Below are 21,089 nucleotides of genomic sequence, written 5' to 3' on the forward strand. Positions count from 1 at the left end.
AAGAATTGATGTAATTCAAACATGTGATTAGTTCAGAGATTTCTCAAAAAGAACAGATCAGTATTTATCCCTAGTTTACAAATGGACTTTGGGAGCCCATTCCACATAGAGGGATACTCTGTCAGCCTAGAGTATCCCTCTGGGGGAAGGCCTGGGCCCTGCTCCAAATGATATGACAGACTTTGAATACTCCTCATGGAAGGCTTCACCCTCCCTGGGGAGCAGAAAGGGGATGGGATGGGGGCTAATGGGAGGAACGGGAGGACAGCAGGGTGTGGGAACTGGGACTGACATGTAAAACAAGCTTGTTTCAAATTTAAAAAAAAATGAACAGACATGTTATCTAAAGCTATAGCTTTCAATTACTGTATGAAAAAGGAGCAAAATATAAACTGGCTGCTTTAAATCAAGCAAACAGAACTGAAAACGCTGGTGATTCTGGTGACCTGACTGGTTTGGGAGCCCATGGCTTAATTCATCACTTCTTTAATGTCAGAATATTTCATTACCAAAGGTAAAAGCACAATGTAATGTATGAGAAGAAAGCATATATATATTTCTCTCATGAAATAAATTTGACGAAAACAATGGATTGTAATAATGTACAATGGATGTCATTCATTCCTCCTAAGCAAGAGTTACCAAACACAGGCATGCACTTAAATTTTATATTTTTAGGTATCAAACTTCTTTTAAAAAAATCAGTGCATAATTTACTGTGCTAAAACACATATGTTTTAGGGAATTGCTTATTCTCCTTTAAATAAAATTACACCTGACAATAAGATCTCTTGTTCTTCTCTGCTCCTCACTGAGCAGCAATCCTTTAGCAGCTCAGACATTTGAAGATCAAAAATCAAGAAGAAAATGCCTTTGGTATAATTTTACTTTATTTCCCCACCTCAAAAATCTCCAGTGATACAGGGGGTATTGCTCTCCATGTTTGTTTCAAACACACTGAGAAGAGCATGGAAAATTCAAATAATGAATGATCAGTTCAATAAATAATTACATTTCCCTCTTTTTTTTACAAGCCCACCTCTATTTCCCACTGAAGCTTCTGTTTATTAATATACAGGGATTCTAGGCATTTCCTTAAGCACACCTGAATCAGAACTGACAGTGTAGTCATAGAGAAGTATGCATCAGAGTTCTGAGAGGTTACTGCTCAGCTCATGTCAAGGGAAGCAGAAGGAGGCTATGGAGAGATGGGCACATTTGTATTACCATGTCTGTACTTGGCTGCCACCTGCCTGCCTTGTATCTGTTGTGTTTAAGAGATGTTCATTCTGAGAACTCAGTGGTCTAGGTATTTTACACACAGAGATTCAACAAGGCAACAGTTACCATGTATCCTTTTATTGCTTTGCATTTCTCCACTTAATTTGCTTCAGTAAAGTATCAGTTGGTGGATGACAAGTGAAAGAGATGTATTTCTGGACATTCCTTATCTTCCTTATCTATACATTCTTGACTTCTCTGAGCTTCAGTTTCAGTATATGAAATTGTGTGTGTGTGTGTGTGTGTGTGTGTGTGTGTGTGTGTGTGTGTAGGCACCTGTGTACACACATACATGTGTTATCCATTGTTAAAAATCTATCACTGTGAAAATGGACATTTATGATACATACAACAAAATAAGTTCAGTAAGTAATTTAGAGCTTCCTGTCATTTTATCAATTTTGTATTCAACTATTACCCTCACATAACCCATCAACACTCACCCCCAAACTTCCAAAGTGTACCTGTCTTAAAACTATATAGAAGAAATAAAAATGGAGTTGGTGTCATTCTACTCTGTATTCTATATTCTACCCTTCTGCACTGCTCTAACCCGTGTTGCTCTTAAGTTTCCTAAAACACAAACTGAGGGATCCCATGGGAAAAGGGTTGATGTTTTGACCGTTACTTTTCACTGTTTGTTTCTATTATGACCTTCATGTTGCTTCTCTTTCCTGGTTCCACCTTGACTGTGATCAGAATATAATTCCAAAATGTCTCCCATCTGCTGGATGTTTTGAATTGGATATATGCAGTAAATACAAGTTTCCATTGTTGTGTTACTATTGAAAGAACAGCTATTCTCTCTAGGTAATTGTCTGTTGGCTAGGATCTCTGACATGCATTGGTTTCACTGGTCTAGTCAAGGTCAGGAATAAAGCATCATTTTCCTGGATCTTTAAGGGACACCAATAGTCTTCTTGCCAAGTAGATTTTCCTGACATGGTAAAGACAACCATTGTATAGAATCTGCTAGAAATCCTTTGGCTAACTGTGTACCAAGAGCTATCTCTTATTTAAAGGAGCATCAGTAACAGACTCAGAGATACAGAACTAGCAGGAAGGGACAGGCAGTTTGTAAAATGATAAGAAGAAAAGTCTCGGGACTGTGGAGAATCTCTTTTCCTCCCATGAAATTGTCCTACTTTAATCTTATTATACAGAAACATATACCTTCATCAAGATGAAGTGAGGCTGGAGTGAATAACTCACATTGGAATAAATCTCTTTAACATCCACATCACCTAGATTAGTATCTAATACATAAAAATAGTGATTTCCTGGGTGCCTACTGTTTTGTAGGAAATTTGTGAGGCTTTGCTTATTTCATATCATTTCATCTCACAGTCATTCTATAAAGTAGATGTTAAGAACTTATTTTCCAGACAAGGCACAAGAGATTTAGACAATTTGAGTAACTTCCCTAGTCACACAAACACATAAGTATTTACATGCCAGATTTTATAACCCCTAAAAGCAAGCTCTTTCCTTTGTATCCTTAGCTTCCCAGTATGTTTTCTAAATGCATGAGAGAAATGCTAGCTGAATGAATAGATACACTAGTTAAAAATAAAAAAGACTACAGTGGCTGTAAATGTGTTGTAATGGTGTCATCATTTTCATAAAAGGGCTTTAGTTAGAATATCAATCCCCTGAAATTTTCTTAAGCACTGAATATATCTGCATAATTGAAGGCATTTGAGACTCCAACAAATTTAAATACAAATATAGTGACACAATTTAAGCCATTCCATTAGTCATAAGCAATTATTCACAACACTACTTTCACCATTATAACAGTCCCTTTTAGTACCCATACATCAATGACCAAAAAAAAAAAAAAAAAAAAAAACTCAGAAAGATTTGTTTTTATTTTCTATTTCTGGGGTGATTTTTGAATATAACAGTACTCAAAACAAATTCCTCAGTAAAAATCCATCTTTAGTGGAAAATATACATAGGTAGAATTCTTTTTTTCGGGTTTACTGAAGTATGGTAAACAAAAATTATATATATATATATATATATATATATATATATATATATATCCAAGGAATACAACGTATTTTAATATGAGTTGTGAAATGATTCCCACTGGCAGACTACTTAATATAGCCTGAATATAGTTACTATTTGCAGTGGGACAAGAAGGTGGAAATAAGCTCATTTAAGATCTATTATTTCATGTAGCAAATCTATTTGTAAAATTACAACAGAAAAATGTGATTATAATAAAAATTTCCCTTTATCCACACTGCTGAAAGAAAACACTCACTCACATTTTGGTAGCTTTTGTGCAGTTACATACAGAGGAACAAATGTTTATTTCAAAGTTGACATATGCTATATATACAGATTTATGGCTCTTGGTCATCAGTTTATACACTGAAGATTTTTGATGTCATTGAAAAGTCATTTAGGAAATACAAAATAGTGGTATGAAAGATTTTATAGAGCTATTATCCTTATATGAAATGATGTTAGATGAACTACTTTGCATACACTTCCAGGCTTCTCCCTCTCTGTCTCCTTCTCCCTCTTCCTCTCCCTCTCTCTCCCCCTCTTTCCTTCTCTTTCCTTCTCTCTGTCTTTCCCCTCTTTGCTCTCTCTCTCTTCCCCCCTCTCTCCCTCTCTCTCATTCTCTTTCTCTTGCTCTTTCAATTGTTCTCTGTCTCTCTCTCCCTACTATGTAGAATAATAAAATTAGTGTCATACTTCACAACTTTCTTAATCACACAAATTTAATTAAACTATATATACTATTTTAGTGCCTTTTCACGTAAAAGATTTTGTGACCATTTCACCTATCATCAAAACTACTTAAATAGCAATGGCTTTGATGTATATGTATATGTGTGCAATACCAATGACCAGGTATGCTTTTCCAGGGTTTTGCCTTTACATTTCAAACTCTATTCATTGATGACAACTCTCTGAATACCTGTTGTGCTCGACTTGACAGGGCATAGTCTTAGTAATAAAAATTTTATAATGTAGACTTTAAGTTTTATCATGACCATCTGTGTACAGGCAGGAGTTCTACAGCAGTTAGGTGACATAAAAATGGTGCAATTATCAACTTAAAAGTGGGAAGGACATTGGAGAGGTTCATGAGAAGACACCTAGGATGGGGCTGAAAAGAAGAAAGGGAGCAGGAAATTGATGTAACTATCTCAGATTTTATTAAAAATATACTTTTTATAAAGTAATGTCACTGAATCCTAATTTAGATAGACCTATAATATGCAATGTATAATTTGAAAGTGAAAGTACTGGCATATGCGTGTGTGTGTGTGTGTGTGTGTGTGTGAGAGAGAGAGAGAGAGAGAGAGAGAGAGAGAGCTCAACTGTTATAAAAAGTATATGTCTTCATGTATTGGTGAACATGGGCATTGTATGAGGCAATTAGCAGAATAAATTAAACATTTGCTAATTCAAAAAAAACACAGCAAGTCAAAAAGGAATGTCAGACAGCAAATTATTCTTCCAAATATTTCTTTCCAGTGCTAGAAACAAAGCACTGGCAAGATAGGGCAGCCTGTAAGGCAAAGAAACTGGTTTGCAGGTAAAATAAAGATACCCAATCAAATTTTAATTTAAGAAATGATAAATACTAAACACACTTTAAATGTGCTCTGTGTGGTTGATCTAAATGGTTCTTGTTTGTCTGAATTTAAAATTTAACTGAGCACCCTATTTTATGAGCTAAGTTCAGCAACTTAGAAAAAATTATAAATATGGTTTAATCATCATAAAGGGAGCTGATCTCCAAAGAATGAATTCCCATCCTCAAAAGTGACAGGATAGATATACAAACCTGATGGCCTACTTCCCAATTGTCTATTAACATGTAATTTTCCCTGTGCTAGCTGCTGTTAATGAACCATTCTACCTAGAACAGTGGTTCTCAGCCTTCCTAAAGCTATAACCCTTAAATATGGTTCCTCATGTTGTGGTGATCCCCAACCATATAATTATTTTCATTGTTACTTCGTAACTGTATATCTCCTTCTCACATGAGAGAGGGGGAGAGGAAGAGAGAGAAGCCTAGAAGCATTTGCAAAGTAGTTCATCTAACATCATTTCATTTCTGGATAATAGCTCTATAAAATCTTTTCTACCACTCTTTCATATTTCCTAAGTGACTTTTCAAGAACATCAAAAATGCTCAGTGTGAATTATAGGCTGATCTATATATAGGCTGTGAATTATTGGTCTAATCTAAAATCCATATGTGAGTGAGTGCATACCATGTTCCTCTTTTTGTGACTGGGTTACCTCATTCAGTATAGTTTCTTCAGGTTCCATCCATTTGCCTGCAAATTTCAAGATTCCATTGCCCCCCTCCTCACAGAGTTGTATTCCATTGTGTAAATGTACCACATCTTCTTTACTTATTCTGCATTTGAGGGGCATCAAGGAGGATTCTAAGATTCATACAAGGTCCCTTACAGAAGGGGTAAGGAACAAGATCTCTGGAGCATATTGGAGTTGGGGGGCAGTGAGTGGAGAGAGAGCTAGGAGAAAGAGAAAGGGAGAAGAGGAAAGCACATGGGACTAGGAAGATTGAGTCAGGGGAGGCATAGATGAGAGAAGAGAGACAGAGAGAGAGAAAGAGAGAGAGAGAGATACCATAAAAGAGGGAGCCATTATAGGCTTCAAGAGAAAACTGACTCTAGAGAAATGTCCAGAGACGTACAAGACTGACCCCAGCTAACAATTTGAACAACAGTGTAAAGGATACCTGATAATGAGATTGATGACTAACTTATCCACCATCATAGAGCCCTCATCTAGTAGCTGATAGAAAGAGGCAGACACCCACAACTAAGCACTGAGCCAAACTGGGATCCAAATGCAGAGAGGGAGGAGAAGACCTGGCTACAGAAACCCACAGAAACAGCTGACCTGAACAAGGAGGAGCTAATGGGCCCCCAGAGTGATAGCTGGGAATCCAACATTGGACCAACTCAGACCCCCTAAACATGGGTCTCAGTTAGAAGACCGGAGCAGTCTAAGGGACTTCTGACAGTGGAACCAGGATGTATTGCTGGTGCCCAAAAGGACTTTGGGAGCACATTCCCTATGGAGGGATACTCCCTTAACCCAGAAGCAGGAGGGCGGGCCTAGTCCCTACTCCAAATGACTTGACAGATTTAGATGACCCCTCTAGGAAAGTATCACCCTACATGTGGAGTGGGGGGATGGGATGGGGAAAAAGAGAGGGGGGGAAGGATGGAGAGGGAACTGGAATCGATATATAAAATAAGATAAATAAATAAATAAAAATAAAAGTAAAATAAAAAATGCTCAGTGTATAAACTAATGACCAAAAACCATAAATCTGTATATATAGCATATGTCAACTTTGAAAGAAACATTTGTTCCTTTGTATGTAACTGTGACTGTATGTAACTATGCTTTCTTTGAGCAGTGTGGATAAAGGGAAATTTTGATTACATTTTGCTGCTGTTAGGAATTGTAATATAAATATGTGTATTTTCTGGTGGTCATAAGCGACCACTGTGAAATGTCTTTCAGCCCCAACAGGGGTTGCAACCCACAGGTTGAGAACCCTGATTTAGACAAAGACACTATTCAGGTTCATGGGCAAGGAAACTGAGGCATAGGGATGAATGTTTTCTCAGGACACCAAAGCTTATAAGTATACCTAGATAATTAGACTTGGGGATCATTTACTTTGTTTCTTTTTCTTCTTACATGGGAAGTAATTGCCAGTGAGGTAAAAGGAAAGACAAAGAAGAGGCATAAAGAGAAAGATGTTATCTGATGTTATATGGTAGTTTGTGCCTGTAATACCAGCACTTAAGACCAAGGCAGGAAGACTGCTTATCAAAAAACACCTTGAGCTACATACCAAGAACCTGCCTTAAACAAAATAACACACACACACACACACACACACACACACACACACACACACACACACACACAAATATGGGATTCCTGCAGGAAAACTGAGCAGTGCAGCTCCTTAGGGTTCCTGATGCCTGACTGCAGCTCCTTGCCAGTCCCCAGTCATATGTATCCTCTCGCCTGAAGTGGCCTGGATAACTGCTCTGGTGGTGAGATTTCCTTCCAAGCAAAACACTGCTCCTTGAACAGAAGAAGCACTCTGTATCTAGTGCTTATTCTCTGCTGCCATGCTCAGAGTAAGTCTCTGATAAACATGTGGAACAGAGTAATAAATATGTGAGGAGTCGAGTGACTTAACTATTGAAATTGTACCCGGTTGAAGAATGTTGACCTCCATGTCTTTCCATCCCATGGCTTCTCAACTTCATCTCCTGTGCACACCTTTTACAGACTTCTAAAAGAGACTAGTTTTCATGCTCATCTTCAAATTGTTCTTGCGTACTGCTTTATCGACATCCCATCACCCCACTTCAATCCACACTACTCCCGCACTACCCACCTTGACATCTTTCACATCCTCACCTCAGACTCTTTCAGAAGTGGTGAGGAAATAGATGCTTACACTACCCGCTGCCCTTCTGGCCCCATGTACAACTTTGTGTTGTGTTTGAAACAATGCAATAGATTTGCTAAATCGTTAAAATTGGCATGAATATCAACATCAATAGCTGTTATAAAGCTCTTGTGGTTGTATCTTATGCTCCGTGCCTTTGTGCCCTGGTCAAATATATTTTTGTATTCCTTTTTGCTCTAATAACATGTCGGATGAGTTTCTCCATCTAAAAAATTTTGTGTACATGTTTAAATTTTCTTCTTAAGACAGCTGACTATAGATAGAATGTCTGATACAAAAGACAGTATTACAGCTAAAGCTTCTGAAATATACTGCCAAATTGCTTTCTTGGACAGTTAAAAGAGCTTCACACCCCATAGCACCAGCAATGTGAGTGTTTGTATTGCCATACCACAACTAAATGATGGATGATCTGTTAGCTCAGAGACATTCTGTTCTATAAGACACAGAAAAGGGCACTCGATTTAATCTGCATTAATTTCATCCCTTCTGGGGGCATTTATATGTGAGTACCTATTTGCTATTTCTATCTTTTCTTTTGTAGTTAGATGCTAGTGACCTTTGTTCAATTTTTATTAGGTGCTGTTTTGTTGTTGTTGTTTGTTTGTTTGTTTTTGTTTGTTTTGGTTTGGTTTCTCTTTTTTTCATTTATTTGTAGAAACATCTTTAAAATGTTGATAATTGCTGGGCACACGCCTTCAATCCCAGCACTCAGGAGGCAGAAGCAGGCAGATCTCTGTGAGTTCCAATCCAGCCTGGTGTACAGAGCTAGTTCCAGGATAGGCTCCAAAGCAATACAGAGAAACCCTGTCTCGAAAAACCAAAAAATGCTGATGATTTTATGTGAACAGATGTCTTCTCCAGCTTAGTGTTTAATTCTGTAAGGGATTTTCTTAACTCTGAGTTTAAGTTTCTATTTAGTTAATTATCTCATGTTTTGTTAGACTTCTCTTTACAAGAAAGTTACTAATTATTAAGTTACTACTTGTAGATTTATGTCTTACCTTTCAAATTCAATTAAAAAGAAAAAAGTGAAGAAAAACCTTCAAAAATTATTTTATAAAATTCTAAGAGGTTAAGCACTACTATTGGACATATTGACCTTTCCTCCACTAACCCAAAGCTGGGCCTCAAAATCTTTGGTCTGGTCAGAGTTCTGCCACAGTGTATTTTGGATAATACTTACTTAAACACCCCCAAAATCTTCCTGTACCTCAATGTGCTCTTTTAGTATCAAAATATCACAACCATCTTTTCTTCTTTGTCATTGACCTAAACACTCCATGGCCCATGCAGATCCCAACTGCTATGAAAAGGCATGTTTTATTGAAACCTAAACTCTTATGAAATAAAGAAAACATATTAATAATTCAAAACTTTGAAGATGATTTTTGAGTTATATAGTACTAACTATAACCTTTGTCCCATCAATGAGTAAACATGTTAAAACAGAACTGAGAGTTCTCTTGATATAGAGAAAACAGTAAACGAATCCCATTTTCTATTTTGAAAAGAAATACTTGCAGATGATGCAGAGACTATTGTTAACAACAAATTAGTTATGGCCCAATAGCTTGAAATGACACCACAGCTGTGAACCCCACCAGAAAAAAATACTATAAAGATGCAGGCACACATGATGCGGAAGAGTTGGCCCTCATGTGTTGTTAGAGACACTGAGAATAACTAAGAAGTTTAAAGAAAGTGGTCAACAGGTTCCAGGGCTGTGACAGATTAACAATTTCCTTCCCTATGTCAGGAGTAAGTATGAGTCTTCAGAAGACACCATTATAAGGAGCCCTTCATGATAAAAGCTACCACAATCACTGCCTTTGTTTTGTCCCTGTGTAGAGAATTCAGAGTACATGAAAGAGCTGTTGTATAAAATGCCTGGTTTGGTGTGAGAGGTGAAGAGTTTGTTTTCATGTGTTCTCATGTAGGAATCAATCTTCTGAAGAGCTATGCTTCCAAGCAGGACTGAATTTCAGAAAATAACCAACATAATAGTAATAGCCATTAGGGGATTGCACTAGAGATTCACACCAGGTGCAAAATTTAAAGGAGCACCAACAAAACTGAGCACTAAAAACACTTTAATGCAATTTTGAAAAATAAAATCAATGAAAAAGAACCAGCCATGAACCAAATAGCAAAATCTAAAAGTCAGATTGATTTTGTCCTGGCCTCAGATTCTTTGAGATTTCATGAAGTCAAGGTTTGGCAGCTTTCCTGAGCAGCACAATCTATCTGCAGTGACTGAAAGTGTCTGTTTTATTTTCTCTCTTAATTGCAAGCAAGATATCTGACCTAAGCTCTGTCAAGGGGATAAGGTGGGAGGTTTGTAGTTGTTTTTCATTATACAACAAATGTCACAAGGAAAAAATCATGGAAGTTCAATGGCTTGCATCCTCCTCCTAGGCTGCCTAGATTGTTATTCTAAAATGATCCCAGACTGGGAACCCAAAGACATTTGGACATATGTAGTCAAGGTCTACTCTTGTGCTCTATAGTTAGACGATGCCTCTACAGTGCCTCTGTGTGTGTACATTTTCTAATATATATATAATATATATATATTATATATTCTTATATAATTTCTCTTTCTTTTTTAATTTAAATAGAAACAAGCTATTTTACATGTCAACCCCAGTTCCTTCTCCATCATCTCCTCCCCTTCCTCACCCACAGACCCTTATCCCATCCCCTTTTAGCTCCCCAGGGAGGGTGAGGCCTTCAATGGGGGGATCTTTAAAGGCTGTCAAATCATTTGAAGCAGGGTCCAGGCCCTCCCCCCATGTGTCTAGCCTGACAGAGTATCCCTCTAAGTGGAATGGGCTCCAAAGTCCATTTGTATACTAGGGATAAATACTGGTCCACTACCAGAGGCCCCATAAACTGCCAGTCCTCCTAACTAACACCCACATTCAGGGTGTCTGGGTCAGTCCTATAGTGGCTTTCCAGCTATCAGACTAGGGTCCATGAGCTCCCCCTTGTTAAGGTCAGCTGTTTCTGTGGGTTTCTCCAGCCTGGTGTTTTTCTTTAGCTGTATTCATAACTACCCAGTTCTTATAGAAGAATCGAACAAAGTAGGCCTGGCTATTGTATTTCTCTTTTTCTTTTAATTCCTACCACATATATCATGAACTTCAGGGGCGGAGGGCAATTCTGGTCAAATGGTCTAAGTCACACTGGCTATTCAGTGGATGGGTTGATTGGATCAAGATGGCGACAGAGAGGGGCTGTTACAGACTGGGTAGGTTTTTTAAACAGGGTATGGATGAGGCATCCCTCTCTAGTGTGCCATAATTACATGTGTGCTTGTGATTAAAAATATGAAGGAAGCAGAGCAAATAACAAGTGCTAATGGAGTTCAGAGATCACCAAGGGCCAGAACTGTGTTAATTATATGCTACAAAAGCCTGCAATTATAAACCTATAGATAAGCAAATAAATGCTGTTGGTTCAGCAGATGAGACCAAGAAGTCATTTTTCTTTGGCCTTTGGTAAGTGCATACCAGGATAAATTATTTATTTCTAAATTCTCTTAGCGATTCACTAATATCTTCAACTATCCCTTCTACTAGTCCTGGAGATAACCACAGAATAAAGAGAGCAAGTAAACACCTTTGTTGGACTTTCATATTCATTACTTTCTGACTCTGGATGCTTATAACAAACAGGTCCTTCCATTGTGACTGGCTGACTCACACTGCAGAAAATTATGTCCCCACTGCATTTTTTTACTGGAGCGGTGGGGACATCTATTCCAGACACTCTGATGCCAGTGACAGTGATTGGCATTTCTTATCTACCTGCAGAGATGTCACAGGGAACATAACTATGAGGAATGACTAATATGCTGGCTGCAGATATTAGACCTTCTGAGGCTTAGGGCTAAGAAATCTTCAAGGAGAATGATGTATGTAGGGAGGAACCCTCACAAGGATTGTGGGCAGGCATGGTTACCAGAGACTAACATAAGGGGCTCAGTCTGCGGAGGATACACAAACCCTGCATGCCAAGTGTTGAAAGCTTTTCTTTCATTTGTTCAATAGCAGTGTTGGGGTTTGTAAACTAAAAATGAAGAATTACATAAAAATTTTTAGATCTCATGACAATCTAAAAATACTCAAAATACTCCAGGGTTTTCTTAAAGAGACAGAAAAATATATTTTTCTTGGTAAAGAAGAACAAATACTACCTGTTTACTCAGTGAACATTTATCTAGTTCCTAGCATAAGCATTCATATAGCTTGTGTAGCACTTATTATATATTGTACTGAAATCTAGGACTTTAATGAAGCTATTGGATGAAAAGCTTCAAAGATGAACCACCTTCTCACCACCGTTTTGATTTTGCTGTTTGCTTATAAGAGGACTTAGGCAAGGGTGCCATGCCTTAGTTTTTGTTTCTTCTCATTGATTCATGTCCACAGGCATCAAGTATTCTAACAGTCAAGAAAAGACTCTGAGTCAAAGATACCTAGTTTTTAGCATGTAACCATATAAAATAACACATAAACAAGGAAGAAAGGAATGGCAAATTGAACAGCAGAGTTACATGAATCTGTGACACCAGTAATTTATCTCTGCTTCCACAAGACTTTGGATGGTACATAATTAAGCATAGATAAGTAATTAATTCATGATTAAGGAACACTGAAGGTGACTAGAAGCAAGAAAAAAGAAGCATCTACTTCTAAAACACAATGTATTTCAACTTTCCCCAAATACTGAATTATTTAATTATTGAATAATGTAATAATATTATATAGACATAAAATTATTATAAAAATACAAGTGAAAGTTTAAAGAGTTCGGCTCTTGTTGGCAAAGTACAAGGTTTCGTTGTCTTGAATGGATTATGGTATTCAGAAAGTGAAGCATTTATCATTAGCTGAATACAATATAGCTATGATGTTTTTGAGGACACATATTAGTCAGCTTTGATTTTATTTTATTTTTTCTCTAAATATGGTACAAATGAACTAAAAAAAAATGGTAACATAATTTTCTTGGTCTGGAGAGTCAAATCAGCCTGAAAATTGAATCATTTCTCCTGTGCAAATAGGACACGGAGGTTACATCATCACGGAAATATTTTATATTCATTAACTCCTTTTTTCCAAGATCCTATGCTGGAAGTTTAGAACAGATTTCAGCAATGTTATAGCATGGAGATTCAGTGAGTTCTTTGAATAGTTACAAACTCTAAATTATATAGTAAGAAAATAGCATTCCTTATATTTTCCTATGTAGGGAGAGGGCTCAGTGAACTATAAATGTAACTAAATGTATTAGCTCTTATGGTAGTCTAAGATAGCTATTTCTTTATATTAAAGCTATAGTCATAAATTTTGTAAAAACTATATTTGAATTTTAGATCCTGTTTATATAACAAAAGTTGGCAGTACCTTAAACTAAATAATGTGTTTTTATCCTACATGAAAGGAACCCAAAGGCTATAATATTCCCACATGTCATCAGTGACATTGGCTCTAAGCCTCATCCTTTATGTTCAACTGCCTGTATAATTTACCTGTATCCTCTAGGTTGCTTTTGAAGTACCAGTCATCATATTGCTTTGAGTCTCAAGTTACAAGAGGGAGGAATTCAGTAGGAGATAACTAAAAAGATCCTAGCAAAATCAACTTCCCTGTCAGCAGCTTGTTCCGAATATTCTCTTCCCAGGTCACATTGTACTAAACATGTACGGTGCCATATCTGCTCACAACTGAGGCTAAGGAATAAAGTCAAAACATGTACAAATAAACCTATAAATGATGTGTGTTGTATTAAATGTAAGCAGCAAATTTGGTTTATACTAGGCTATAATGATAAAATGTCATGTAGTTGGGCTTTAACTTTTAAATACAGTGAAATACTACTAGCTACTTGATTGGTCCTTCTGTGTGCTAACTATGCATCTTTGTCTTCCTCTTGTATTACCAGGCCTCCGGAACCCGTTTACAGCACTGTGAACAAACTATGTGATAAGCCTGCTTCACCCAGGCACTATTCCCCTGTTGAGTGTGACAAAAGCTTCCTTCTCTCAGCTCCCTACCCCCACTACCATCTAGGCCTGCTCCCTGACTCTGACATGACCAGGTACTGCATGCGCTTCCTCACTTCATCTCCAGTTGCATTTGCCTCCACAAGGATGGGTGGGTGGAATTCGTCTCCACTCATTTATTTTTTGCATTCAGCACCTTCCTTGTGGGAGATGTTCAGCTTTCATGATACAATGGGAGCAATTAAGAACATTGTGTTTCTTTTTGTTTTGTTTTGTTTTCCTGCTGTTGTGCTCACAAAGCACTTTCAAACATGACCATGTAGAGCTCCATGTGTTCAATAAGTAAATAATTACATTGTTCCACCACTATTTCCTTCATTAGAGGGCTAAAAGAGAACATTTGCTGAGTATTCTAAATAATACTTAATAAATGTTCACTATGCCTCAGATACAATGGCCTAAATATGTACATGCTGTTATTGTCTTTTAACATGTCAGCTAAGATATTACATTAAAGTCGTCATATAGCTGGATTCCTGAGGAAATAACCAGTTTCCTAAAACTATAGAATTATTTGGTTCTATCTAATCACAGTGAACATGAACTGTATTTATACTTTGCTACTTGTTAGGATTTTACATATGTTCTTATTTAATTCATCCCTGTGTATGTAAAGATACAAAAGTCAAGGAAGGTTGGGTTGTGGGATGTCCCTCAGCATGATCTTGCCAGTAAATATACAGCTCGAATTTAACCTTAGAAGGTTCTGAGTTATTCCATGTTGAATCCAGCACTCAGGAAGCAGAGGCAGGAAGATTCCTGAGTTTGAGGCCAGCCTGGTCTACAGAGTGAGTTCCATAACAACTTTGCAAACAAATTCTTCTATGACTAAAGACTGAACACACATCTTCTTTTTAAAAAGCATGTGTATGAGACCGAAAAGCCCGTTACCAAACAGTAGCCAGAGCCACAGAGAAAGCAAGATAGGAAACATAAAATCTAGTGCTCCATGAAGTGCTTGAGATTCAGTCTAGATGGAGAGCCCAGTTGGAATATTCCCATGCAGAGTAAATGCTTATTTAATTATATTGCAGACTCAACATCTTCATAATGTTGTTAGGGCTAAGGAAAATACAAACAGATTTTAGAATAATTCAATGTGAAAATAAATATGTTGAAAGGATCTTCATTTAAGACATCTCTTTTTATGTTTTCAGGCAATCCACTTAAAAGTCAATTAGTGATCTCTAAGAAAACTAAATAGCAAGTTCTAGCTAGCGTTTCTAGAAAAAAGTGAGAAAATTTTGACTATCCCATCAGCTGGAAATTTTTCACTTATTGCAATAATTTAAGTTTAATAACTCTTTATAGTGATTTACAAATATTAATTAAATCCTACCTTTCTTAAATAATTCAAAAATGACTGTTTATTGGTGTGGTGACCTATACAGGTAAGAAACTCAAAACTGAGATTTCATAGACATGGGACAAAAGGAAGATATTTACCCTGTAGTAATTGTTTCCCTATGTTCAGCTACATTTGGGCAGCTCTACAAAGTGAACTCTTCTTTAGTCAAGCATTTGGCTAAAGCACTTCTTATGAATTATTTCCTTCAATCTGTAGAGTCAGATTATGAGAAATATGTGATCATCATTTTATTTTTCTAAATGAGGAAAGATAAAATTTGAGAAGTTACTTGCTTTGTTCCAGATCATCCACTAAATGACAGATCAGGGGTTCAAGCCCAAGGGACAGATGACCTGGCAGAACAGGATAAATGCAGCGACACATGCATAGTGTCACCACATCCTTGCTCACTGGAAACTTTCCAACCATTCAACTTTCATTTTTCTCTCTCTTAGTCTTTTTCTCACCGCTATTTTTCTGACTCAGCATTAGTGTATATACATATTTTTTTAATGAATGTGAGTTTTACATGGACTTCCATCCACTCCACTGGGATACATTCCTCCTTAAAAATTCACCAACTATTGGGGGGCCATTAACTCTAGTGAGAACCCATCAGATTAGTTCTTTTCTGTCTACTTGCTGTGATCACTATTATGAAGAAAAAAAAAAGACATTTTTTCTGTTTTTTTTTTTAAGATCAAAGCATTATGGTTTGATCAGTACTTCATTTCCAAATCACATTCCCTAGGCAGTTTTGATAAGCACCAGTCCCCAAACCACACCCACCTTCCTCATGACTTCAGGATTTCTATTTTCTGTTCCTTCTAATTCGATCTCCTTTCCCCCTTCTTTCATTTTACCACTACCTTTTCTTTTATCTCTCTAGAAAAAAAAAATATACACATATGTATATGTGCAGCCATTCTAGAGGCTTTTCTCAGCAACATACTGATACCAAAAGTATTCAAACCCACTTAGTTCCTCCTTCCTCAAACTCCAACTCAATGAATGACATCAACATTGGCCCAGTGGCTGAAATCAAAGATGTGAAAATGATACTTATCCCATCAGTCTTCCCACCTCCATCACTGCATCCATCTTCAAGTCCTATTGATTCTACCCTCAAAATAACACCTCAAGTCTATTTTCTTCCCTCTGTTTCTGTTTCTACAATCAAAGCCCATCATCTCCTTCCTACAATAGCTTTCTGATTGTTCTCCCCACTTCCCCTGTCAGCATTGTGAATGCAGCTAAAGTGATCTGTTAAAATAAAACAGATCATATCTCTCTCCTTTTGCATTTGCATTAGGATAAAATGCAAAGTCAGATTCTGCATGACCTAGCACCTGCCTGCCTTTTGAACACTTAATTTCACCACTTTTGCTGACCATGGTATTCACACTAGCATAGATTCCCTTCACAAAATGTGTTATATTCTACCTGTCTTGAGCATTCCCTGTGTGCTTTTCACTTTACTTGAAAGGCTTTTCTACACTTTACCTAATTAACTTCTGGTCATCTTAGATCCAAACTTAAATTACATTTGGTTAGAGAAACTCTCTGAAAGAAAAATCAGATCCCTATTTTACCCAACCCCTCTTTCACACACACATGCTCACATACACACACCTCTATATCTGTCCCTAAAAATTTAAGAATTGTACACTTTTATTTTATTTTGATAAATAGCAAATAAGTAAGCAAGGAAATATGATCTTCAGACAAGCAAACTGATAACTATTTCTGGACCAAGTTCTATTCAAGCTTGGTTTATTCAGTTCATAACAAATGCACAACACTATTCCATAATGTTTTAATTTACAGATGGAAACAGATCACAATGATGGAAACTCACTGTGTGTTACACTCCTACCTAAATTACTCAAGTGCTCGGTGTCCACATTACAGATCTATTAGGCAACTGTGGACTCTTCAGCAAGAGTGCCATGTTTATTTACTTCTCCACAGGGGAGCAACCTCCCCCAAGAAGATGTTTCTTGAAATGTAGCTAGTTTTTCATGAAAATTGTTCAAATATTCTGAATTCATGTTTTGTACTATATCTTACTTTTCCACTGTATCCTTAAATATGTCATATGCTCTTTTACAAAGAAATCAAATATGAAATCCCATCTCTAGGTTTGCCATGCCAAGGAACCTAGTCTATGACCTTCCTTAGTCTGTGTTTTAATGTTACTCATAATAACACTAAAACATGCTAGAATCTTCTACCTAAGAATAATATTGAAAGAATGCACCTACCTATTCATCCAACCAAGATGCATCAAGCTCTAGCCAAATGCAAAATACTATACTATAACAATGTTTTACTGACATGCTTGCTGAAAAGACCAACCAAAAGTACTGGAGGGAAACAAAGGTGTGACCTTTAAACTACAGCGACTTGTGGGATATATTTTTCAGAGTTTTTGAGAATTCCCCAGAGTCTGTTTGAAAAGTACATCCATATTGGTACAACAGTCACTGCCTCAAACCTCAGATTAATATTTACACTAGATCAGGGAAATTCAACCTATGAAACTACCCTTGTTTGTATCATTAATCCTGGATTGACACCCAGAAATATGGACATATTGACAAAACTAAGGAGAGTCCCTCCTTCTTTGTTGCCTGAGTTTCAGTGGAAACATCCTAGTTCCCTGTTCTTTGAACATATAATACATGAACAGGGATAAACTGAGTACATATCTTACTCTTAAACGATTATCTATAAGAAGTGTTATGTTTTCCTTGGGAAAGCCTTTGAAATTGCTTAGCACTCTGGCTAAAGATGCAGGTTATGTCTAAAGTAACTTTTCAGTTGATGCACAAAAAAAGAAATGAGTAGAGCCTGGAGTTAAACTAAAATGTGAAGTTCTATTTAAAAAAAAAAATGACATTGCTATTAGGCTTCTACTTATCTAGTACATCACTTTTTCTTTAGAGAAAAAAGAGTTTTTGATGTTGTAATTGGTTTTCTACTTTGAAAGATCAAGCTATTCCTTTTGATACTCCTAGGGCAATGTGAATGGTATTCCTGGCTGTCTTTTCCACATCTATGTAATATTTTCATGTGTTCTTTTTATAAAAAATGGTCTTCATTATTATTATTTTGCAGTTTAAAAGAGAGAGTGAGGCAAAACAGTTGATAGCCAATTAAAATGTGCTGGCAGATTTTGGATAAGAAATGGACTCAAAGTATCAAATGAATATAAAATACTTTCAGTTATTGAAGAGAATATATTCATGGAACTGTAACATGCCAGTTAGATCCTACATTTTGTGTTCAAAACTAGATAAGACATAGTCTCCTCCCTTAAATTCAGTGACAGACAAGTGATGTCGTTGTCACTGTGTAATATAAATCTGCTCATAGGCCTATTCTGCTAATGGACCTAATCTCTGTGGCTGGTTGGTTTTTTTTTTAATTTTTGAAATCAATTAAATTTAAAAGTCTATTTGCATGAAGAACAACTTATAAGTCAGGTTGCACTTGAGCTCAGAAGAGATTTAGCACTGAGGCTAGCAGGTCAGGTTTTAGAAACCTTAGCTACAAAAACAATTAAAAATAAACAGACTATGTTTCTAGTTTTCCTGAAATTATCAGAAGGACATTTAAATTGGAGAAGAAATGTGTTTGAAATAAAAGAAATAAGGCTATTCAAGTTGGAGTTATAGGTACCTGCATACCATAGAGGAACTTTCTTACCAGGCTGAAGATTTTGGAGTTTTTACTATAAAAAGTGGGGAGGTTTTGGCCAATTCTAAAATTTCCATATTAATTGTACTTTTTATTATTATGAATTTATTTTTATTTTACATATTGATCCCAGTTCCCTCTCCCTCCTTCTCTTCCCCTCTCTCCCACCCTCTCATCTCCCCCAACCACCCTCCCCTCCCATTTCCCCCCTACTCCACATGTAGGGTGATGCCCTCCAGGAGGGGTCATCTACATCTCTCAAGTCATTTGAAGTAGGGACTAGGACTTCTCTCCTGTCTCTAGGTTAAGGGAGTATCCCTCTATGGGGGATGTGCCCTCAAAGTCCTTTTGTGCACCAGGAATACATCTTGGTTCCACTGTCTGAGGTCTCTTAGACTGCTCAGGCCTTCTAGCTGAGACCCATGTTCAGGGGGTCTGAGTCAGTCCCATTCTGGATTCCCAGCTATCAGTCTGAGGGCCCATTAGCGCCTCCTTGTTCAGGCCAGCTGCTCTATGTGTTTCTGCAGCCTGGTCTTGTCTTCCCTCTATGCTTCTGGATTCCAGTTCAACTCAGTGTTTTGTTGTGGGTGTTTGCTTCTGTTTCCATCAGCTACTAGATGAGGGCTCCATGATGGTAAAGAGATTGTTTATCCTACTGTGTGGAAAGCATTTGAAGTCAGGGCATTGAGCGTGTCTCATCCACATCATAAAGCACACATGGCATCCTGATAAACAAAGCTGAGTCTGCAGAGATGATACAAATAGATGAAGGCTTTTATGTGTTAAATGCTACTTAGTGGTTGGTACATGGGCAGAAATGTTTGGACTGGCATATTTACTAGATGGTGACTACATTGCTTCTTAGAGATCATGGACACTCTTCTCCATAACAAATATGCTTAAAGCTCCTTAAAAGACAACAAAATTTCATCTTTACACATGAAAATATAATGAAACCCAGTATTTTCTACAATTAATGTGCAACATGTAAAAGGAGATTTGGTGTTATTTAAAGTAATGAAAAGTAAGAGAAACAAAGAGCATTAGGACCCTCATTTAGAGTGAGCCATATGATTTCATAGAGATGCTAACAATGGTATCTACACTGGTTGAGTTCAAGTCCTTTCTTTGGCCATACTAATCACTAACATTTTAGCTATTCATCTATCTATCTATCTATCTATCTATCTATCTATCTATCTATCTATTATCTACCTACCTACTTACCTATCTACCTACCTACCTACCAACCTATATATCATAAATTTGACTGTGTTTCTGTCTCTCTATCTCTCTCTCTATCTCTCTCACACTATCCCTCTTTGTGTGTTTCTCTCTGCTTCAATTTTCTCATTAAGAAGCTTAGAAATGATCATATCTGTGCTGGTCCCCTCATAGACAGTTGTGGGAATCTAGAGAAATTGAGTAAATTAATCTCTCCATCCAGGAATTGACCTGTATATTTTCTTCCTCCTTATTTACTCTTTAAAGCTTTGAACTCATACACATTCCTTTCCCTTACTACAAGTGTAGAGAAACATGTTTGTCAGTGTGAGCTCCAAAAAGCAAGTGGAATCTCTGAACCCTACTGAGAGCATGCTCTGTTTTATACCCAGGCTCTCATGAAGTTGTGCCCTCATTGCAACCCATTCTGCATGCACCTACTTCTCATTCAGTCACCACAGCTCATGTCCACTCTGCCACCAAGTTGTGGGTCATGGAAGAAAGCCTGAGCCTTACTCAAACTATTCAATCTGAGGATAGCACCAATAGAAAAATAATATGGACAAATCATTTACTTTCTTACTTAAAGGGTAGGTAGAATCTAAAGAATTATTGTTTTGTTTTTCATTAAAACCATAGAGGAAGGCCTTGGGACACAGTTCCTAAAGCATAATACTTCCTAAATCTTTGTGCCAACTTCAATTTGAAAGATGTCCTCTATCTTTTTTGGAAGAGATTTTCCCCAAGCCCTGTCTGAATTAAAGATAATCAGGAGAGGTCCATTGACCCTACAATATAACTGAGGCTGTGATCTCCAGATTTAATTTCCAGCCTCTTTCCCTCCAAGTGTGATGCATACAAAGATTCCTAATGAAATGTGTCTTGCTTTTCAACTGATGCATTCTCTAAATGACCCTTGGCACTAACTTCTGTCCCAATATGTTTTTTTT

General features: G+C 37.1%; 1 protein-coding gene across 18 annotated transcripts in view; it reads left to right on the forward strand.

The window, feature by feature from the left end:
* The window catches only part of Dlg2 (discs large MAGUK scaffold protein 2), a 1,341,778-nt gene that overhangs the window by 922,760 nt on the left and 397,929 nt on the right, over positions 1 to 21,089 (forward strand). For 14 of the 18 annotated variants that reach the window (XM_051192230.1, XM_051192231.1, XM_051192225.1 and 11 more), the window contains one exon: positions 13,745 to 13,900. The exons of the other annotated variants lie outside the window; for them this stretch is intronic. In XM_051192230.1, coding sequence (XP_051048187.1) covers positions 13,745 to 13,900 — 156 coding nt within the window. The remainder of the gene's footprint in view (positions 1 to 13,744; positions 13,901 to 21,089) is intronic. 18 annotated transcript variants of the gene reach the window in all.

The sequence above is a fragment of the Phodopus roborovskii genome, unplaced genomic scaffold, assembly GCF_943737965.1.
Source record: "Phodopus roborovskii unplaced genomic scaffold, PHOROB, whole genome shotgun sequence".
Classification (NCBI taxonomy): Eukaryota; Metazoa; Chordata; class Mammalia; order Rodentia; family Cricetidae; genus Phodopus; species Phodopus roborovskii.